This window comes from Cladosporium halotolerans (assembly GCF_011745625.1).
Source record: "Cladosporium halotolerans strain TM138-S3 chromosome Unknown Sca7, whole genome shotgun sequence".
Taxonomy (NCBI): domain Eukaryota; kingdom Fungi; phylum Ascomycota; class Dothideomycetes; order Cladosporiales; family Cladosporiaceae; genus Cladosporium; species Cladosporium halotolerans.
The window spans coordinates 147391-169617 of NW_027191458.1; the positions used below are offsets into that span (position 1 = coordinate 147391).

Below are 22227 nucleotides of genomic sequence, written 5' to 3' on the forward strand. Positions count from 1 at the left end.
TGAACCATAGGGGGATGAGGACCTGCTGCTGTGGTGTGAAGGGCGTAAATTACCGAATGGAGCTGTGATAGGGGATTAGCGGGTTTATGATCAGGGTTGAGAGTTGGGTGTGTGGGTACGAGATCGCATGTAAAGGCCGCTACGACTGCCTTTAGCTAAAGGGTTAGCAGAAAAGTCCTTCACAACAGGATTAAAATGGTGATCTGAGTCTTCCGTGCCTTGATACATTCCGTAACCGGCACCGCCGAATGGTGGAGGGCCCCTGGAGTCCGGAGCCGGGCCACGATGGTTGTACATGCCCAGACCGGCACCTCCGAAGGGAAAGCCTCGCATGTTAGCTGTTGGATATCGTTGGCGATCTTTTTTTGGAGTTGTTCCTGGCGCTAATTGTTATGTGGGAGACGTTGTGGAGCAAAGACTTGATGTTGATCGATCGAAGAGGTCCATGGACCGATTGCTTGTGTACTTACTTGGAGGGCACCATTCACGGCGGCTCCTACATCATTGAGGGTGTCAATCATGATCATAGACGTAGTTTGACGGCCGTGAAGTAGCGACAGAAGACTCAACGGTGATCATGAGCCGATTTGCCGGTATACACTGGATAGTATGATCGTTTATTCTTACAAAGCTGGTCAATGGGTGATGCCAGCTCCGTTCCTAAGGGTTAACCATCAGCAGCAGCAGCAAATTTGTGCTATAGTTCGTTGCTATAGAGTTGCCGAATAGAGTTGTTCCTCTAGCCGCCGATCGATTACACGCATTGATGCTCCCTTCGTCGATCATGATCTGGGCCTTGAAGCTCTCCGTAGGTACCACTGCCAGTGGTAACTTGACACATTCCGGGAAACAAGTCCAATGGTGAACACCCTATTACTGGCAACAAATGGGCAAAGAGTCCCGCTATCTTGATAATTCGTATGTACGCAACTACTGTGATCCATTTGGCTCTGATGGCACGTCAAGATGATATCAAGTTTATATGGGATCCGGAGCATGGATTGCAAAGCACCATGGGGTATACCAGGGCGTGAGACCATGTAAGTGTATTGCTCACAAGCGGAAGGGCCTTTCAATATCCGTCTGGCTGTGTGTGTGAAGTGGGATCCGTTACGAATGACTTGCCTAAGCCTTGTGTTTATGTCGAGCTCAGGACAAGTTGCCGAAGCTATCTGAATCTCGATGAATCTCCGGCAGGACTCAAAAAGCATTTCCGATGATCCATATTGTCCTCAGAAAGATCCGTGTACGTGCAAAAAGGGTGGTACGCCTGCTCTGGGGCAAAATGCATCGGCCGGGAATCGAACCCGGGGCTGGCCGAATCAGATGGAGTCGGATGACGTCCAATGGCAACGGCCAATTTTACCACTAAACCACCAATGCTTAGATGATCGACTTGCGTTTTGATTGTATATATCACTTTGTCAAAGTGCCTGTTCAGCCCTCTTGAAAAGATGTATAGTATTTACGAAACTGCCGCTGTCGATCTGCTCGCTTGATCAGTGTGGAGGAGGCCTCAAGACCGTCTTCGCTTCCATGAGGGGCTATACTAACGGGTGAGGTCTTGTTCATGATTTCATTGATGTTTAAACATCGTGACGGATCGTCGTCGATCGTATGCACACGCAATCCCAACCAGACTCACTGCGACCAGCGCACCGAGCCAACCCTCTCTTCGCTCCTGCCCTCAGAGCAGCATCCATCATCGAAACATAAACCCATCAGCAAGCACCTGCACCACCACCAACGCAACAAGCAGCCCTCCACTCACACCCCTCCTAACACCCGCTCCCAACCCTGGCTCACCATCCGCGCCCTGTCCCGGCTTACCCACATTCTCTCCAAACTCGCCAACCACGTTCCCAGCGGGATCATACTCACACACGAACAACCAGCCATCGTCCCCGCAATCCGCCGCGCCGCAGCCCACGCTCGTCGTGTTCTTCCACACCAGCTGCGTGAAGTGGCCAACGTCTGTGGAGAACTTCTGCTTCTCGTAGTTGTAGTCGTCCTCCTCGTAGGCCCAGGCATCGATTGCAAGGGCTGGTGAAGGGTAGCCGCGGGCTAGGTTCTCGCCATGGGGGCCGCCCTGCAGTAATCGTTAGAGAGCTGTTCGGTGGATGAATTGGGTGAGGGTGGACGAACGGAATGAGAGAACTCGCAGTGATCTGCGTAGTTCCGAGCGTAGGATGCGAGTTCGTTGTTCCATCTGAGAGGGTTCGCTTCGTGGGCGGCACGGAAGTAGTTCGTACTGTTGAGGACGGCGTCTCGGAGAGACTGGCCTTGCCACGACATGTTTGTAGGAGCGGGAAGCGAGGGCTGAGATGAGGGTTGTAAACTATGCGAGTGCACCTTAGTCGATTGGAGCACGGTCGAGATGCCAATCGTGGATCCTGGTGCCGAACCAGTGGTTGTGTAAGTCACTGGCGAGCAAGAGAGGTCTGTCAAAACAACCCAGTATGTAGAAAGCACTGTTGTTGTTGTCGTCGAGGTCCTTGTTGTGCTTATTGAAGTTGATTCCTCTGCTCCAACGAAGAGTCTGCTCTGCATCACCATCAATAGTAGCACCTGCGCCGCCAGGGCGCGCAAAATGATGTAATGCATGGTATAAGCGATATGCCTGGTTTTCTGTTTAGCGTGTGCCCGGAATGCAGTTACCTCACCCGCGTGACAGACGCGTGGGCGGAGTGCTCCTTCGCGAATACGATGCGCATCTTGGGGAAAGAGGCGCGGTGCAGACGTAGGTTGAAGACATCGTCTGGGAATGCGAAGGAGTTTGTTACTTGCCGCTGACTTGTGTCTGAGGATGTGCTTCGAATAGGTCAGATTCACTTGTTACGCCGGCGCCAGAGTGAGACTGTTGTCGAAGGATTATTGGATCGCGGTTGTGCAGATTGCGCGACGTCAATGGCGTGCAGGGGTCAATGCAGGTGGTGTTATTGCGTTGGCAGGCGTCAAATGATGCGGAGTCGATGGTGATTGGCTGCAAAGCGAGCCCGGGAGCTGGTACGCGCCCTGTCGTGTCGAGACCAGGTCTCAGCACTGTACCTCACAATATCTGGAAATGCCTTGACTGCAGCGTGTAATAGTAGCAAGTCGTCATAGTCTTGACGTAGAGAAAGTGAAACGTCCACTCATGACAAGATCGCGGAGAATTGCAATACGAGGCTTGGGTTCCGCATCGCAAGGGAAACTTTTCCCGATTAGGCAACTTTGTTGCGACGTGATCGAGCGTTCATTTGGAAGACATGGCAAGAGATGAATATGTGAGCAAGGGGCCGTTTGCCGATACAAGGGGACAAGAAAAAAAAATTAAGAACGTTCATGTGAGTATGGCATGGCATCCTGGGAGACTAGTAAAACCTGAACAATTCCCACGATGATAGCATTGATCAGTCCGCGTCGCATCGAACCTGTTGATCGAAGGTCCTGATAGTTCAGAAATTCGCCCAAGAATATTGACTATGCAACAACGGCCATGGTAGGCAACGTTTTCTCGATATCAAGATATAATCAAGTGTCGTTCGTATGGCAGTGCTTTTATCTTCAATCAGGCTCGCCCCCGGAAGCGGATCCTCTTCCAGGGCAAACTTCGCGGGGGAAGGGTTCATGACATGACCCATCACAACGGCATCAATCAGCATCTCGCAGGCGGGCCGAAGATGGGACCCGCAACGTACACGTGTGCTGCGAGCTTGAACTTCTCAAGCAATTCGCTGAGCAACAACATCCTCGAGACAAAGTACCGGCTGTGGCGGCCGCAGTGATGAAGCGGACGCTCAACTCGTCCAAATCCCACAACGGCTGTTCGCGTTGTAAGGCGCGAAAGCTCAAATGCGATGAGGGTCGTCCTGCTTGCAAGGTGTGCGTTGACGCCGGGGCTGAATGTCCTGGATTTGTTCCTCAGTTGAAATGGTCGAGGAAGCATGAGAAGTTTGATGCAGGAGGTGGCTCCCAAGAGCCAAAGTCAAAGGCACGACGAAAGAACGAAGCCAAGCCTGCTGCGAGCCCACCACTTGCGGAAGATACGCCTGTCACAACAGAAGGAAATGAGCAAGTGGTGAGCCCTGTCGATGGCACTGCTGTCGGTCCTGTCACTGCCCCGGCTGGCCCGCCCGAGCAGATGGACTTTGACCCGGCAATGATGGACTGGATGAACTACGGACTAGGCAGCTTCGAGGATCTTACCAATGACAATATGGCTCAGCTTTTTGGTGGTGGTCAGGCCTTTGCGCAGTGCGACCCTTCAAGCGGCATGGCGAGCGCCGAGAACCGGATGATGCCCATGGGCCTTGATGCCTACACGCTCCCTCTGCTCTCAACGCCGTGGCATGGCAATGCACATACAGCCTCAGAAAGATCCGGTAGCTATGCTTCACCCGCGGCTGATCAAGCGCAGCCTGCTTCGAATGTGCCCATCGATCAAGACAATGATCGCAAAGATGGCGGCAGTCTGCTCGGCGCTTTCTATCGGCTGGCTACCCCATCAAAGACGGCTAGATTCTCCGAAGAGCATCTAGTACAGCATTACTTCTCTGAAGTATGCTCTCTTTACTCATGCTTTGACTCCGATCAGAATCCTTTCCGCAGTCTAGTAAAAGAGATGAGAAAGGACTCTACAACTATCAATCTCTCAATACAGAGCATGGCAATCGCGCATCTATCAAACCACTACCTCTACATGGCGCCTCTAGGGCGAATCAAACGAATGCAGTCATGGAAGTCACTACAAATCGACCTTCGCCGATACCGTGCAGGTAAAATCGCACTGGACAAAGTACTGATGAGCTGCTTGCTCCTAGGCCTCTCTTCAGCATGGCACCAACCCTCAGATCTCGGCCTACAATACCTCTTCATCGCCCGAAACTTGATCCAAATGTACCTCCGATCAAACCGACAAGCAACCTCCCCACTGCCCAACGAGAAATTCTACCTCGACGCCTTCATGCACTGGGAAATGCTCGCATCCTTCTTCGAGCCCGTCGCAATGGTCCCATTCCCAGGCTTCGGCGCCCCAGACCCACCCCTCCCAGACCGCGGCGAAACCGTCACACCCCACCCCTGGACCGGCGTCGCCCCAGAAATGAACTTCGCCCTCGCAGAAGTCGGCCGCGTGCTGCGCCGCCGCATGAGCCGGCTAGCCATGATGGGCGACTCGTACGCAGCCGAGCGGTCGCCGAGCGACGAGATCGACGAGCAGTGGTCTTCCTCTCTCGAGCGCCTCCTTTCATCCATCCGCCTACCCAGCGTCGACGACATCGAATCCTACGCGGACAAATACACGCCAAAAACCGACCTCCTCCGCGCCGCCGAAGCATACCGCTTCATCGGCCTGCTGGAGCTCTACATGATCGTGCCCACTCTCCTCGAAGCGCGCATCGACCGCGGCGAACCCTTCCCAGCCTCCCTAGACAACCAACCCTTCCCCTCCCCAGCGAGCAACAACGGCTTCCCCGCGCGCCGCGACTCCTGGCTCTCCGCGATCGCCCTGCACACGCTGCAGCTCATCAAGCCGGTGTCCATCCACTCGTCCTCGTGCCGCACGCACCTGCTCATCCTGGTCTCAGCCGGCAGCCAGCTGCGGATCCCGAGCGAAGCGGACGCGGACGGCGACGCGCAGAGCGAGCACCACGACAAAGTGCTCGAGGGGCGGGGCTTCGTGGACGCGCGGATGCTGGCGCTGTCGCGGAAGTACCCGCAGAAGCAGGTGTTGCAGATTCTGGACATTATCAAGGAGGCGTGGGAGAGGCTGGATCGGGGCGAGTTGAGGGTGCATTGGTTGGGGATCGCGCATGAGCAGGGGTGGCAGACGATGCTGGGGTGAGGTGTTGGCAGGCACGGGGGGCTGGGAGTAGCTTACTTGCGCTGGGGATTGAGTTGTCCTCAAGTAGATGTCGGAATTCATATCGTACGCTCAAGACTCATTCGAGAGCCACGATGAAAGCTGGACCGAGTCTCCGTTGAATGAAGAGAATGATAGATTTCCATAGTATTGAATCATAGCTCCACTACCTATTGCTCCAGCGGTAGCAGCGCGAGATAGAGATGAAGGTAGAAAGCAGTAAATCATACGAAGCAAAGGGTATCCTATATCGAAAAAAGGCCACTCTCCCGAGCGGTCAATGAAAAAAAGTATGAAGCTCGAAACAAGCAAGCAAATCGGCCGTAAAGAGCACTCAAACTAGTCCCCGAAATCCAGATACATCTTTTTATGTGATTCATCCAATCGTAGATGCGCCAACATGTCGTTCAAGCTGGAAGGTCGAGAAACGGGAGCAAGAATCGCGCGACCAGTCGCGAGGTGTAATAACATTGGTTCCGGCAATCGAAGGGCACAGCCTTGCGATCGGTAAGTAGATCTCCTGTGAAAACACGTTAGCCCAGCACACCGGCCCAGACCTTCAGCGAGAAGCACTTACGTTTTTCCTCAAGCAAGTCGCGAACGTCTTTACAGAACAAATCCTCGTCCGCGTCGCGAAGCTGCGGCGTCTGCGCGCCAAAACTGCCCTCCCGATTCCACTTCCTGTCGCGGTACTTGCACTGGAACAGGGCGACCAGCAAGCCAAAGCGGTCGTCGATGCGCTCGCAAGCATTGCGAGCCTCCTGCTGCGCTGCGTCGAAAGAGCACTCGCGCTTGCGGGCTTTGGCATCGGCTTGGATGTGCATTGTGCGCTGGGTCTCTTCAAGAACCATCGCGAAGGTCAGGACGACAACGAAGCTTGACAGCCAGGTCGAGTCTTTGCCACTGCTGGCGCAGAGGGTCGCTTGCTGCCACTTGAGAATTTCGTCGAAGATATTCTGGCGGAGCATGTGGAAGAAGAACTTCAGCTGTCGGTTGGCGAGGCGAGGCGAGGCGTAGGGTTGTGGTTGAGAGGGCTTGTTCGGGTTGCGGACGAAGGCGTGCACACCGAAAAGAGAGTCTTCTGTTATTGTGAGGGTGTGGGCCATGATGTAAGTGATGATCATCATTCGTATGAGCTTTTGGAGTAGAAACTGAAGCTGTTTGAAAAAGTCAGTAGGGTCTATTGAATTCCTAGAAAGGTATCCTTACATCGATGTCATTGGTCGCCTGGTAGAGCCGGCATATCAGCGCAAGGAGTTCTGCCTGGAAGTTGTCGATCTGGGATTCCTCTTCAAAGCACCTCCAGGGGAAATGAATTAGATGTTCGTCTGTCATCAACTCGTCCAGATAGTTCTTGAAATGCCAATCATCACTAGGTACCAATCTCATCACACCCAGGGGAGGCGACCATTTCTCATGGCGCACAGACTGACGCGTATGCGGGTTTTGCAGGTACTGGAACTGAGCCATCAATTCCATTGTGGCGGGTTGGAACTCGTGTAGGATCCAGCGTAGTGGAGGACCATATCCACTGGTGAGGAAGACTTCAACTGGACGTGCTTCGTCCCACATCTGGACCTGATCTTGCACGCAATCTTCAATATTCTGTTTTGAATGCATGGTCGTGAAGGACGGTGGCAAGAAGTCGTGCACAAAATCAGGTAGCTTGGATCTATCGCAGGCGAAGAAATACTGTTGGCCTTTTTGCGAAGTAATGACGTGCAAGCAACGAGCGCAAGGTGATCCATCATCAGGACACTGAGAGGTCAGTAAGGCTTAAGGACTAGAAGGCTATGGGAAAACTTACTGGATCACGTTGGAGTCTGCATCGCCAACAAGCGCCCTTCTTTCGCATCACCGAACTTCTTTTTCGTGCTTGCTCGGTGAGATGTGAGTTTGTCCTCCTGCCACCTTTGCGCTGCTTCTTATCCTGAGGTTCTTGTAACGACACGCCATTGGGAAACCCAGCAGCCGCAATAGGCCTTGGGCCTTGTCTCGGGACCGACGCGCGTGCTTGCTCGGCCTTACACGAAATTCGCTTCTGCGGAGACTGAGAGAGCTTTGGCTGAGATCTTGGAGTTTGTCTTTCGGCGCCACGACTTGCGGGCGCATTCATTGAATGTGACTGTATTGGAATAGTTGTAGGCTGTGAGGGAGCCATTTGGTGTTGATCCCTAGCGGGCAGGTCCGAAAAGCTAACGGCGGCAGTTGGACGCTGGGTGATTGCTGGCTGGTAAACGTAGTTCTGGCTCATGTACAGAGGGATCTGCGGCGTCGTAAGAGTGTTTGACTGATACTCTTGATAGTTGAATGACTGTTGTACGTTGCCCCAGGATGTGCCGTATATTGGAAAAGATTGAGTGTGTGTAGCCGGCAGTGGCTGACTACTTGGCATCGGCCTCAAAGGAAGGGTCATGTTCGCATTTGCGTGGAACCCGCTGGTGGGTATGCTTGCATTGTTGTCAAAGCCATACTGTGCAACTCTGTTCTGCTGCAGAGCGAAGTCGCTCCCGTCGCTGTTTGTCGTAGTGAACGAAGACCACTGTTGAGGAGTTGGCACGGGCAGGAAATCGCCTGGTGATGCCGACGGCCTGTAGGCTGAGGTGATGGCTGCGTCTGACACCTGCGAAGCAGGCTGGGCGACATGCAAGTAGTCGCTTGATCGACTGCTGAACGGCGAGATGAATTCGAAATCTTCAGAGGGACTCGTCGTATATGCGGAAATCAAGTCTGCATCATCGACGTTGTCCACATCGTTCAGTGAATCCAGAGCCGTGGAAGACGGTGTAAACTCGAGGTGGCCGTCCTCTGACGAGGGCGAGCTGTTCACTTGATTGACATGAGCCGAGGCATGTGGAGAATCAGGAGACTTCCCAGGGCTGCTTGGAGCGGGAGTATCGTCGTAGTACATGGACGTCCACTTGTCGAATTCCTCGCTCGTCATGTCTTCGGGGCGACCTGGGTCGTTCACCCAGTCAAAAGGGCGGCCAAAATGGTCAACTCCCAGAGGGGAGGAGGACTGAGCAATAGCCATGTTGGATACTAAGAAAGCCTCATCACGGCCCGCGTGCGGCACGTATCACGCCTCGCGAGCTCGGGCGGTGAAATGGGAGCTGAGAGTAAGATGGAGTGGAGTTCAGGAATGGAGGATGGCGCTGACGGCCTGAGGCCACAAACAGCCCTTAGCGAGCCAATGGACGTGGAGGCAGAGCACACCGGTAAACTAGCGCATTGCTGCACCGGTGAGGAAGAGGTGAAAGTGGCACCGCGGCGTAGGGTGAGAGGGATGAAGCCCTGTTTCCGCGAGCGACTATGTCCCGCAAATAAACCCATCCCGCTTGCTGGCTTGATCGCGCTGCACTGCGGTCGAGTGAGGCGCAGCGCGAAGGCGTCGTTTTGCATGCACGGCGGGCGAGAACGTGAGATGAGACGTTCGTCCAATGACGGTTCAGAAGCAGCTGCATATCCGTAACACCACCTGCGAGCAACAGATCATCATCTCCCAGCTCACCGGATCACGCCTTGCTCTGCTTTGAGCCTCGCCACGTCAAGGCACTTCACCGGTGTCCGTGTTTCATTGGCAGGATCTTGTCCCATTTGCCGCCCAGCCGTTGTGTGCGGCGGCCCAGAACAAAAACCACCATCACATGGGCGATGCATCCATGCCTCAGCCATGAAAGCTGCACAGTGTCACCATGAGCCTCGTGCATGTGCGTCTTCAGGGTCGGATGAGCAAGGCATCAACACATGGCACCAACTCTGCGTGATCCGAGCGCCAAGCGCTGGCGACCTCTCCTCGATGATCGTCAACTTTGGCCGGCGGCCTTGCGCAGACTCTCAGCCTTACAGGGCGTATACGGGACGGGACAAACTCCATCCTCTCCAGCAGTCGGCCACACCCGCCATGGTAAACACCGAGAAGACCCGTTCGCCCTCGCCGCAAACGCCAGACAAGGATCCGCCAGGCACATTCGCAGCCGAGGAACGTCCCAATGACGCGCGGTCACGCCTCAGCCCAAGCAAAATGACGTTAGAAACAGCTTGGGAGACAGCAGTCGACCTGCGCAATGGCCGGCAAACCCCACTTCGTGCCAGGTAAGTTGGCACAAACCCGCAACAACCGCCCATCCCATGGGAGCCGATGATGGTCAATCGTCGGTTGTCAAATGCGAGTCGTAAGTGCTTGTCGATCATCGTTCCTGAGTAGTCGCGTGCCGTCTTCGTCCCATTCCTCCTCGTCCTCAAACCATCTTGCATTGAGAATCGGGAGCACGCGACAGAGTGACCGCATTCTCCTAGCCAATCTCGATTCAACATCCTAGGCACATCGTGCGGTGACTCTCACTTGGCAACTCCAGATCCCAATTGCTTGGGTCCAAAGCTTTGCATGCAACTGTACTGTCTAGTCTAATTCAGCAAGTGGAGTCCTCTCTGCCGGAAGCCTTCCCGTCGAGCGTTCTTGAGTGCTCCGGCCGTTTGCACCACCTCGCTCGGCCATTGACACAAAAGACCGCCCTCCATGTCGGGCCGCGACGACGTGGAAGATCGCCGACACTTCCACGGACCATACACGCCAAAGAGCACAATTCCTACGATCCAAAAGTACCGCGAGGAGAAAGAAGCACGGCGAGCCCAGGCTGGAGACATCCAGGAAGAGCGGGAAGACGACGGCGAGCTTCTGTCTAGGAAAGAGACGGCGCGGCAATACTGGCACAGGAACGATGACAAGACGGGTCGACAAGACGAGCAATCGCAACAGCAAGATGGCCACCTCAACGACAAGGACCGCAATGGTTCGACAGAAGATGCAGGAGAGCAAGCGTACACCGGCGCGGAGATGCCGCAGGACACCTCGCAAGTGGATCCCCAGTCAATGGATCCCAAGGCCCGGATGAAGAGCAAGAACAAGCACAAGCAGGAGCGCATGGAGCGCGAGGTTACAGACCCAGTCACACACTTGCCTGTGCGGATCTTCGATTTCACGGACGAGGCGCTCGAAGAGATCAGCGAGAACGATCCGCCGCACGGCAGCACGCCGGAGACGTCGACGGGTCTTTTGGGGAAGTCGAAATCGGACGATGAGTTGCGAAAAGAGATGGATCGCATGCGGAGGGGACAGATGGAGATGAACGAAAAGTTCCCGCCGCCGAAGTTTACGGAGCTTAGGAAGGATTTGGAGGATATTGAGAAGAAGGGTGTGACGATTGGGTTGATTGGAATGGGATTTGTGGTATTTTTGGTATTGGTCTTCGAGAAGATGTTAGCGAGCCGGGATCACTCGTGGACACGAAGCGCAATCACTTGGACCTTCCTCGGTCTTGTTGCGATCGGCGGTGTGTGGGCCTCGGTTGCCGGAGTGCGAGACTGGATGTCAAAGCGAATCAAGAGCGTCTGGGACGACGAGGTCTGGGACGCTGAGAAAACCAAGTTGGAAGCGGACAGTTCTCGACACGATGCAGAGAGTGTTCGGTGGCTGAACTCGCTCCTGGGATCTGTCTGGCCTCTAGTCAACCCCGATCTTTTTGTCAGTCTGGGAGACACGCTAGAGGATGTCATGCAGGCTTCGCTGCCGAAACTTGTGCGCATGGTCAGCGTCGACGATATCGGACAGGGAAGCGAGCCTTTGCGCATTTTGGGTGTTCGCTGGCTTCCAACTGCCGCCGCCGCGAGATCCGTTGACGAAAAGGGCAAGTTGAAAGAGGCGACTGACGGTGGCCACAACGATCGAAAAGTGTCTGGCGAGGGCCAGGTAGAGGACGCAGGGCCCGAAGATGAGCACAAACGCAAAGAAGAAAGCGGCAAAGAGCAAGCACAAGCTGTTGCTGAAGGTATGGAGGCTGAAGACGGCGACTTCGTCAATCTCGAGGTTGCTTTCGCCTACCGAGCCAGGACAGACAAGAAGTCAGTCGCGAGTCGCATGAAGGACATGCATTTGTACCTGGCTTTCTATTTGCCTGGCAACATCAAGCTTCCCATCTGGGTCGATCTCAAAGGTGTCGTTGGTACGATGCGGATGAGGTTACAGCTCACTCCCGACCCGCCATTTTTCGCTCTGTGCACAACGACTTTCCTCGGTCAGCCCAAAGTCCAGCTCAGCTGTCAGCCTTTGTCGAAACATGGCTTGAACATCATGGACGTCCCTCTCATCAGTCAATTCGTTCAATCGTCCGTCGACGCCGCAATGGCCGAGTACGTCGCACCGAAGAGCTTGACTCTGGATCTGAAAGACATGCTTGCCGGCGACGACTTCAAGAAGGACACAATCTCCCGTGGCGTGCTCGTGGTTACTATCGTTCGTGGCTACGACTTCAAGTGCGGCGACGCTGGGATCCCTCTGCTCAAAGACGGCAGCGCAGACCCGTACGTTTCCGTCGGGTGGGCCAAATTCGGCAAGGCGCTGTGGAGCACCAGGCTGCTGATGAATGAAATGTCACCAGTCTGGCTCGAGACAGCATACATGTTGGTCACGCCCGAGGAACTCAACGTTGATGAGCGACTGCGCGTGCAACTTTGGGACTCCGACCGCTTCACAGCAGATGACGATCTTGGAAGGATCGAAGTTGACTTGAAAAACCTTATGAAAAACGAGCAAACAAATGGCAGGATGCATAAGCGCTGCGACGGCTTCCGCGCGTTGAAGAAAGGTCAAGATATGCCTGGTAAGCTCGAGTGGAATGTTGGGTATTTCTCCAAGACTCGCATTCAGGATTGCCAGCTGCAGCAGCAGACATTTGATCCAGACGTTCGGACCATGGAGCAGCTCAAAGACCGTGTCGACGAGGTCAGCGAGAGGATGCTGCGTGAGGCTCAAATCAAGGACGGTGGGGACGAGAGTGACGAGAGGGAGCTGGAGCAGCAGAAAGCCCAGGAGCTTAAGTCCCGACAGGACAACATGATCATTTCTGCGCCACCGCCAGAAGGATACCCAAGTGGCATTTTCAGCATTCAAGTCCACCAAATCACAGGTCTTGAGCTGGAAAAACTTTCTAAAGAAACAAGCAGCCACGATTTCAACGACGAAGAGCAAGAGACTGGCGACTCATTGCCCAGCGCCTACTGCAACGTCATCATCAACCACCGCAAGGTCTTCAAGACCCGCACCAAACCCCAAAATGCTAAGCCTTTCTTCAACGCAGGCACGGAACGCTTCATCGGCGACTGGCAAAATGCTGAAGTACACGTTGCCGTACGCGACTCGCGTGTCCACGAAGATGATCCCCTCCTAGGCATCGTGCATCTCCCTCTGGCTGAAGTCTTCAAAGAACGCTCGCAGGTGAACGGCTTCTACCCTCTCGCCGGCGGCGTCGGCTACGGCCGCGTCCGCATCTCGATGGTCTGGCGCAGCATCCAGCTGCAGGCTCCTCCCGAAGCTCTCGGCTGGGAACTAGGCACGCTCGAAGTGAAACCAGAAATGCACGCGTCCAACCTCCCCGAGGGCTTCGGCGACCTGCGCCTCAAGCTGCGCACAAACCTGACCTCGGCCAAAATGTACCCGACGAAAGACTTCGCCGGTTGGAAATCGAGCAATGGCCGCTCGCACCGCCTCGCTGTCCAGCAGCGCTACGCCAGCTGCTTGTCGATCCGCTTTCGCGACAAGAAGCTGGTCGGCGGCAACAACGCGGCGTTTGCCGTGCTGTGGCTGCGCGACTTGCCGGACGAGGAAGTGCGAGAGATAGAGCTGCCGGTGTGGAAAGGCGATTTCGCGCGCGCCATCGCGTGCTCGCTGGACGAGTGTGGCGAGAAGATCGGGACCGTGAAGATGAAGGTTGCGTTCTGGAGTGGGTTGGGCGATGCCCACTCGAGCTGGGCGAAAAGGGACCCTCATCTCCAGAACGTCATGGAAGTCCTCGAGACGGCGAGGGACAATCTGGAGCGCGATGAGGCTGGCGAGAAAGCCGGGGTTGTGCAGGACGAGAGTGATGCCGAGTCAGGAGAGGCGAAGGATGAGGGTGATTCTTCGACTGATGACGAGTCAGGCGATCACGAAGCTGACGAGGCCGGATCTCGAAACGGGCACTCGGAGGAGAAGAGAGATTCGAAGAGCACGATGGAGCGCTACCGCGAGCGTCGCCGTGATCAGAAGGTCGAGCACAGGCGACATCGCGGAGTGATGCAGTTCAGGGTAAGTGAGGTTGTGTCCCTCGTCATTGCGCTTAGTACTAACGCATTTCTCGACAGATTCCTCGAACAGCTCGCTGGGCGTTTAACAAGGGGGAGCGTGCGCAAGATAAAGTCGCGAACTTGTTCAAGCACCACACCAGGGAGCCTGGTGTTGAGACGGAAGTGTAATGCGGATGATAAAGCGTCAGTGAGGCGTCGGTTAATGAATTGCTTTGGTGTTCTTCTTTCCGATTCTTTTGTCGCACGACCCGCCTTTTCACCTGAGCATAGCGTTTCAGCGGTTACATGGTAATACAAGGGCATCGCTTCAGCAAAAGATTTGTAGCGTAAAATGCATCATAGGCGAGATCTGTTGATACCCGAACGAAGAGACATCACAGCTTTGCGACTCTGCCCAGCTCTTTCTTTGCTCTCTCCCTCAACTCGCGCCGAAGCAACTTTCCAATGGCACTCTTCGGTATCTCATCAACAAATGCAACACCACCCCTCAGCTGCTTGTACTCTGCCAGTCTCCCCTTGACGAAATCTTTCACCTCGTCTTCGCTCAGCTTGCCAGGTTCAACCGGCACGACGTACGCTCGGGGCAAATCGGTGCCTGGGTCATCGGGAGCGGGTACGCCAATCACGGCAGCTTCTTTGATACCCGGGTGTGAAAAAAGCAAGTTCTCGAGCTCAGCGGGAGCAATCTGGAGACCCTTGTACTTCAGAAGCTCCTTCTTCCGATCAACAACGAAGAATCTGCCATCCCTTCGGACAGCAATATCGCCAGTCAGGAACCAGCCATCTTTGAAAGTCGCTTTGGTCGCCTCCTCATTCTTGAAATACCCGTTCGTCACCAATGGGCTCCGCACGATCAGCTCGCCCTCGTTTCCCTCACCTTCCACATCCCGGAACTCCTCGTCCACCAGCCTCAGCTCAACACCGGGCAAGACGCCACCAATACTCCCACTCACGTCAGTCTCGCCTTTCGGCACAGCCGTCACCGCGCCCGTCGTCTCACTCAGTCCCCACGTCTGCCCCACACTCACTCTCTGATCCGAGCCAGCGCCTCGCAAACGCCCCGAAGCAGCCGTCTGCAGCACGCCATCCATAGGCGCGGCGCCCGTCGCCGCCCCCTCCACGTACTGGAAATGATCAGTGACCTCCTTACTCTTCGCAATGCGCAGCCAGATGCTCGGCACAGTGTAAAAAGCCGTAATGCGGTACTGCTTCAGATACTTCAAGAGATCCGCCCAGCGATACCGCCTCATCCAGACGACGGTGCCGCCGGCGTAGATTGGAGCGCAGAGGTAGCCGAACAAGCCGGCGATGTGCGAGATGGGCAAGTGCGCAAGCGTGCGGTACTCTGTCGGCGCGAAAGTACCCTTCGCCATCTCGGCCTCGGCCCAGGAGCGGACGGAGAGCGCGGTGATGTACGTCTCGGCCACGAGGTTGGTGTGCGAGAGCATGACGCCTTTGGGGAGGCCAGTGGTGCCTGAGGACCAGAGGATGGTGATCAGGCTTTCCTTGAGGGCCTTTGGATCGGTGATTTGGTGCCAGGGGAGGCGGGAGGCGGAGATGGCGTTAACGCCGCTGCCTAGGCTTTCGAGTTTGTGGGCTCGAGACGATGAGAGGACGAGGACGCGGTCGAGGGATATGTTGCATTGCTGTGCTGCCTTCTTTGTGACGTCGATGTGCTCTTCGCCGCAGATGACTAGGTTGCTGCCTCCGATGCTGATCTGACGAGCAAGTTCGGAGACTGTTGAGCTGGGGCTGGCTGCAGAGTAGACGCCGCCGGCTGCTATGACACCGAAGAAGGCGGCTGGCACCATGATTTGGCCATATGATATCACTGTGATTACGTCGGTGTTCGGCCCATTGGCACCGATACCATATGAGTTGCGAAGTCCGTGGGCAATGCGCTGGACGAGGTCTCGAAGTTGGGATTTGGTGATGCTGTTGTCCGGATTTGCTGCATCCTGGTGGAGGATCGCATCTTCCTGGGAAATTGAGTATGGTGAATCTAGAATGTTCACTGGTCAGATCAGAGCACTTCATTCGGTCAATTTGGTGAATCCAATACCGAACAAGAAAGTCAACAGGTCCAAGTTTGGTAGATCGACGTCTGGCTGCGTCGCATTACAATATATCTTCTCCATAGTTAATGCGATCCTTCGTTTGGTTGGAGACAGGTCTATTTTATTGAGCAATCTAGAATTGTTTTAATCTTCGGCTTCGCGCAGCTGCAATATGTCCTTGTTAGGTTCGGGATCGGAAGCTTCCTTATACCTTCAGTGTAGGCGTGAGGGGTTAACAAGCGGCCGAGGTACGCTCAGCTCGTCGATCGATCCAACAAGCGTCTCGGTTAGGTTCCCAGCAAATACTCGGTTATTTTACGTCCATGAAGAGAGCTGCTCCATCAAATGGAGATCGCGTATATCTAATCATGTCGACACTAATCATGGTAGAAGATCATACTGTTGCTACGTTCATGGCGATCTACGTGCGTACAGACTTCGATTGATCTAACCAATTTCCGTTCCTCTACATGCCACCATCGAGGTAGTACGAGATTGTGTAGTTGAGGAAAGTGCACTGCTTCAAGTCAGGGAACTGAATAGTCTTCGCAGGCCAGTCGAGATTCTTCGCAGGACCATTGCGGTCGCGCACCGGCAACCATGGACCCGATCGACGAACACCCTCGATCATCTATTACATCAGACGTTAGTAATGGAGACACATCGGGCTCAAAGGTTACGGCAACTCACATCATTGTATCCTCGCACCTCGAGATATCTCATAGGCGGGTTCGGGTCACCTGTCCGCGTGAAGGCCGCGATGTATCCCGACATAAGCTGGGATGTCTTCAAGTCATTGGCGTCCCGCAACGGCTGCTGGTTTCCGTAGGTAAAGCCTACGTCTGCACCATGGAGGCGGAAGTAGGGCAGGTTCGGGTTGCCATTGGGGAAGCCGGCAGTGACAGGCCCGGATGCGAGACCGGAAGCACCCAGATTGTTCGGGTCATAACCTCCATAGGTGCGGTCGAGGTTGTAGTAGTATGCCTTGTCGAAAGCGCGACTCTTTGCACCGGCGTAGACAGTTGCCTCGTCAATGCAGCGGAAGGTTTTGTCCGTGGCGATGCGCTGGCTGACGTTGAATGCGTCGAGGGTAAGGTTGCCGGTGTCGTAGAAGGGGAACAGGCCGCTGTCAATGGTGAGTTGAGCGTATTCTGCAGTGATACCAAGACTGGCTTGAATGCCCTCGGATAGGTCGGAGATGTTCGCTGGAGGGAAGTTGGAGAAAGAGGCACCGTCGTCAGTGGTAGTTCCGAACATGACCGGGACGTGAGCAGTGCTGCTGTTACGCTCTGAAACAATGAGCTGTGGGGTGTTGACGATGGTGCCATCCTGGACGACGTATCTTGCGACAGTCGCGTAGTTCTGGATTGTTTGAGCAGGAACATCCTTGAGACACTCAATCTGCGCGTCAAGCGATGTCTGGTTGCAACCAAGGCCACGGAAGATTTGCTGACCGGCAACTGCATAAGACTCGTTGACGGTGTAGTAAGAGCTGTAAGTGGTACCATAGTCGCCGTCAAGACCAAGAGTCCTGCCGCCACCCAAGTTAGATTGCGGGATAGCTCCCGCAATAAGTTTCTGGTTGATGACTCGAGGAGATCCCAGCAAGGTGCGAACGGAACCTGCACCAGCGCTTCCACCAATCTGCTATTTCATTAGATTGGTCTCAAGAGCGATGCGGACATCACTTACGATAGTAACACGGTTCGGGTCGCCACCAAACTGTGCAATGTTCTTCTTCACCCACTCTAGCGCCACAATTTGGTCGCCGATACCAAAGTTGCCCTTGATATCAGTACCTGGGATCGCGAGAAAGCCCAGGGTCGACAAGCGATAGTTGATCTCAACACCGACAATGTCTTCCCGCGAGGCAAAGTTGCCAGAATCTTCACCACTAGTCGGACCACCATCTCCGCCCGTGAATCCACCACCGTGAATCGAGAAGAGGACAGGTCTCAGGTCTTTCTTTGATCCAGCCTTGGGCAGATACGGAGTTTGGATGTTCAAGAAAAGGCATTGCTCGCCACCTGTGGTGCGGCCAACTTGCACGCAGTCTGATCCGTACTTAGTGGCCTGAATGGTCTCGCCAGTGCCGTCGTAAAGAGTCGAGTATTCGAAGCGAGCTGGTGGTTTCGCGTAAGGGATACCGTTAAAGCGGAAAGATTTCTGGTTACGGAAGCCGACGTATTTGTTACCACCAGAGGAGACGGTGAGCTGGTTAGAAGCTGTGGCGTTTGAAGTGACGGCGGTGTTTGCATTGCTAGATTGCGTGCAAAGGACTGGGAGTTTCTTGTTGCGGCTTTGAACCTTTGCAAAGTTGAGCTTTTTGTCGAATTCGCCCACGGTCAAGGCCCCATTCTGGATAAGGTACTGCTGCTTGTGGCTTTGGTGACCTGCAAAGCTCAAGTAGGCCAGGGAGTGCAGGAAGTCATCGCTGTGGCTCTCAATGGACATCTGCGTCAGTAGTGTCTCTCCAATAGCGGCACATGCTTTGGCTCCAGCCTCTGGCATCATGGGATCCAGCACAATGGCACCAATGTGGTTGACATCGTCAGTAGTGTTGAGGTTGTTCTGGTAGATCAGTGTCATAGACGTCCCAGAATTGCTGACTGCTGGTGCTGCAACCACAGTTGAGCTAAGAAGTAATGCTGCAGCAGCAGCAGCTCTTGTCGTCGGGCCCATGTCTTCAGGTTCCGCACGGTGTAGGGAGAAGACGATGATCGATGAAAACAATACTGCGAACCATGAGGGGACGTGAGGGTATTGATATGCTTTGTGGGTCATGATTCCCGATGCTTCAATCAACCGTTTAAGTTCGTTCTTCCCGATTCACCGAGCAAAGACTCCTCCCCACGCGGTCCACACGCGGTCTACTAGATTAAACCCACAGACGGGATCATTAAGCCTGCCTTGTTCTGGGGTACTCCATTCGGTGCTCCATTCGACCGTGCAGGCAAAACCGGGAAGCACGGCGTGACTCTGCGTGGTCGTATGGGGGAGTTGGTCCACAACGGTAGTTGCCATTTAGCCGGGTGCGGCTGTTCTCAAGTTTTATTAGCGTCAGCTGTCAGTGGTGATGCCATTTTCAGCAATTTTCCGTCCTTGCCATGCTGTCAAATATTGGATTGTTACCTGGCCATACAGTTTGACAAGGATGAGGTGCATGGGTGTTCAGCATTGGAGCCAATGAAGTGGCAAAACCCTCCTTCGATATTGCCGAAGCCCGCGTCTCTCGTTGTAGGAATTCCTGCGAGAGGCTTGCTGTGTGCCACCTGACAGCACCGCGACTTCTTCCAAGGCCTGGATCTATCCTCACCAGTATGGGTGTGAGATTGACCAAGCGGTAGTTGGAGGCAGTGGACACTCTCGTGTGTCCATCTCTGGACAGAAAGCAGGCGGCCATATTGCCCCATTTTCAGCGAATTCAAGACTTAGAAATTCATCAAAAGCTCTTGACACCATATTAACTCCATGACGAGGTTCACTGTTCGCCTTCAAACTTGTTGACATCTCATCATAGAGAAGAGAGAGAAAGGGAGAGGCGATCATACCTAGCGCTATCAATCGCAGGCGACCCCACAGCTCCACTTTCCCCAGATCTGGCCATCTCGCATCGTCGGCGCCCGCCGACGACCAAGATAATGACCATCGCGAGCCACCTGATCTTCACGTCGCTGTTCTAGAATATGCCGAGCAACTGCGGCCGCACACTTCACTCCATGGACACTTACCTGACGCATTCAGCTCTGCGACCGGTATCAGACGAGTTCGGTTGAAAAAGCAAGGAAACAGGCACGCTCGCCTATCATGGCGGACATACCGGACGACCCAATTGAGTACAATGCGTACATTGAGGAGATGAGGAAGACGCAATACCCGATGCTTGGACAGAAGACTTATTTGGACCATGCCGGCACTACGCTGTACAGCAAAGCTCTTATGGACCGATTCCACGCCGACATGATGGGCAATCTGTTTGGAAACCCCCACTCCGCTTCACAGTCAAGTCAGCATTCGACGCAGCTGGTGGAGGATGTCCGTTTGCGGCTTCTGCAATTTTTTGGAGCGGCTTCTGAGCAATACGATCTGGTCTTCACCGCCAATGCCACCGCTGCTATCAAATTGGTCGCCGAGGCGTTCAGGGAGCAAGAGGGGGGGTTTTGGTATGGATACCATGCCGATTCACACACCAGCTTAGTGGGTGTTCGACAGCTGGCGAGAGAGCACAGGTGCTTCGAATCGGATGCTGAGGTTAATCGCTGGATTGAACCCAGCGAAGAGGACTCCTCCACGATGGTGAAGCTGTTCGCATATCCGGCACAGTCAAATATGAACGGCCGACGACTGCCGATGCAATGGACTACTGCACTACGACAATCTGGAGAGAAGCGGACATATACCTTACTGGATGCAGCTTCCTACGTGTCGACCTCACCACTAGACCTCCGTCACATTGAATCGTCACCAGACTTTGTGACTGTGAGCTTGTATAAGATCTTTGGGTTCCCCGATCTCGGCGCGCTTCTCGTACGGAAAGATGCTGCCGACATCTTTTCAAAGCGTAGCTATTTCGGTGGTGGTACCGTTGATTTGGTTGTGACTCTCAAAGAACAATGGCACGCGAGGAAGGCTGGAGCCGTGCACGAGCAGCTTGAAGATGGCACGCTTCCGATCCATAGCATTCTTGCACTCAAGGCTGCCATGCATATACATTCGGAGCTTTTTGGATCTATGGAACGCGTTGCGCGACATACGGCGATGCTAGCTCGGCAATTGCATGAGGGCTTGTCCGCCATGAGGCATGGGAATGGCAAGCAAGTATCCACTATCTACAGAAGCCCCGACAGCAGTCATGGTCCGGTCTTGGCCTTCAATCTACGCAACAGCCGGGACGAATGGATCAGTAACACCGAAGTGGAGAAGCTTGCATCAGTCAAGCAAATACAATTCCGAACCGGCGGCCTATGCAATCCTGGAGGAGTAGCTACGTCGCTAGGCTTGGCACCATGGGAGATGAAAGAGAATTTCTCCGCTGGCCAGCGCTGCGGAACCGAAAACGATATCATGAATGGGAAGCCCACTGGAATGATTCGTGTCAGTCTTGGTGCGATGAGCACAGTGTCCGACGTGACACGATTTCTGTCCTTCGTGAGCGAATTCTTCATTGATCCGCTGGTGTCAACGTCAAGAGCAGACTCACCAATGCAGAATTTGTGCCCAGTCGTATCGAGTCGCCTGCGGATAGAGAGTCTCACTGTGTATCCTGTCAAAAGCTGCGCGGGCTGGCAGATTCCGTACGGGGCACAGTGGGAAGTACGTCGGGAAGGCCTAGCTTGGGATCGTGAGTGGTGCATCGTACACCAAGGCACTGGCGCTGCTCTCAGTCAAAAGAAGCACCCGCGCATGGCGTTGATCAGGCCACACCTGGACTTCAAAGCTGGCAGGTTGCACATCCGAAGAGTAGGAAGCGCAGAGCAAATCAGCGTACCGCTCTCGCTTGATCCTTCATACTTCGCATGCGAAAAGTTGAGAGAAGGCAGCACGAACGTGTGCGGTGACACCGTCCAGGCTCGGCTGTACACTTGCGACGCCATTGCAACCTTCCTCACGAACGCGGTAGGTGTGCCATGCACATTAGCCAGGTTCCCGAGCTCTCACGATGCTACATCTATTGGCCGACATAGCAAATCGCATTTGATGCCATCAAATCGACAGCCCGGCATTCCGCATCCAATACTGCTGAGCAACGAATCACCAATCCTGACAATCAACCGATCATCACTCAATCGCCTCAACGAACAAATCAAAGCTAAAGGAGGCAAAGCAGCGCATCCCGCCGTCTTCCGAGCCAACATCGTGCTAGCAGAGAGCTCACACCTTGCTCCCGGCCAAGAGCGACCCTGGGCGGAAGACGAGTGGGAGTGTATGCAAGTCGGCGGCCCTGACGGGCCAAAATTTGAGTTCCTCGGTGGCTGCAGGCGGTGTCAGATGTTGTGTGTTGATCAAGAGAGTTCGGAGAAGAGTGAAGAGCCGTTCGTCACGCTGGCGAAGACGAGACGATTTGGTGGCAGGATCTTGTTTGGCGTGCATACCGCGTTGGCTGACCGCAGAAGCGTGGGCGGGTGGCCGACGATTTGCGTAGGCGATGCTGTTGAGACGCAGAGGAAGGAGATCATCGAAAACCAGTAGATATGACCCCAATTTAAT

The 22227-nt window shown here is 54.4% G+C and overlaps 7 protein-coding genes across 7 annotated transcripts; 3 read left to right on the forward strand and 4 right to left on the reverse strand.

Moving 5' to 3' along the window:
* Positions 1-1562: 1562 nt before the first annotated feature.
* Positions 1563-3097, reverse strand: WHR41_02798 (uncharacterized protein). The gene is made up of 2 exons (XM_069371404.1): positions 2146-3097; positions 1563-2089 (listed from the first exon to the last, which is right to left on the reverse strand). The coding sequence occupies exons 1-2, from the start codon at positions 2602-2604 to the stop codon at positions 1703-1705; spliced, it is 846 nt and encodes a 281-aa protein (XP_069231626.1). The 5' UTR covers positions 2605-3097; the 3' UTR covers positions 1563-1702.
* Positions 3098-3766: 669 nt separating this feature from the next.
* Positions 3767-5824, forward strand: WHR41_02799 (uncharacterized protein; the record flags this gene model as incomplete). Its single annotated transcript, XM_069371405.1, has 1 exon — positions 3767-5824. One exon carries the CDS (start codon positions 3767-3769, stop codon positions 5822-5824), a length of 2058 nt encoding a protein of 685 aa, XP_069231627.1.
* Positions 5825-5954: 130 nt separating this feature from the next.
* On the reverse strand, positions 5955-9094 carry WHR41_02800 (uncharacterized protein). Its single transcript, XM_069371406.1, has 4 exons — positions 7650-9094; positions 7052-7600; positions 6420-6999; positions 5955-6362 (listed from the first exon to the last, which is right to left on the reverse strand). The coding sequence occupies exons 1-4, from the start codon at positions 8874-8876 to the stop codon at positions 6250-6252; spliced, it is 2469 nt and encodes an 822-aa protein (XP_069231416.1). The 5' UTR covers positions 8877-9094; the 3' UTR covers positions 5955-6249.
* A 1267-nt stretch (positions 9095-10361) lies between these two features.
* WHR41_02801 (uncharacterized protein) lies at positions 10362-14348 on the forward strand (the record flags this gene model as incomplete). The annotated part of the gene is made up of 2 exons (XM_069371407.1): positions 10362-13964; positions 14021-14348. 2 exons carry the CDS (start codon positions 10362-10364, stop codon positions 14129-14131), a joined length of 3714 nt encoding a protein of 1237 aa, XP_069231417.1. The 3' UTR covers positions 14132-14348.
* On the reverse strand, positions 13796-16126 carry WHR41_02802 (uncharacterized protein). Its single transcript, XM_069371408.1, has 2 exons — positions 16026-16126; positions 13796-15965 (listed from the first exon to the last, which is right to left on the reverse strand). Exons 1-2 carry the CDS (start codon positions 16099-16101, stop codon positions 14338-14340), a joined length of 1704 nt encoding a protein of 567 aa, XP_069231418.1. The 5' UTR covers positions 16102-16126; the 3' UTR covers positions 13796-14337.
* A 275-nt stretch (positions 16127-16401) lies between these two features.
* On the reverse strand, positions 16402-18702 carry WHR41_02803 (uncharacterized protein; the record flags this gene model as incomplete). Its single annotated transcript, XM_069371409.1, has 3 exons — positions 16402-16651; positions 16711-17664; positions 17713-18702. The coding sequence occupies 3 exons, from the start codon at positions 18700-18702 to the stop codon at positions 16487-16489; spliced, it is 2109 nt and encodes a 702-aa protein (XP_069231419.1). The 3' UTR covers positions 16402-16486.
* A 1125-nt stretch (positions 18703-19827) lies between these two features.
* Positions 19828-22209, forward strand: hxb (Molybdenum cofactor sulfurase; the record flags this gene model as incomplete). Its single annotated transcript, XM_069371410.1, has 1 exon — positions 19828-22209. One exon carries the CDS (start codon positions 19828-19830, stop codon positions 22207-22209), a length of 2382 nt encoding a protein of 793 aa, XP_069231412.1.
* Positions 22210-22227: the final 18 nt, after the last annotated feature.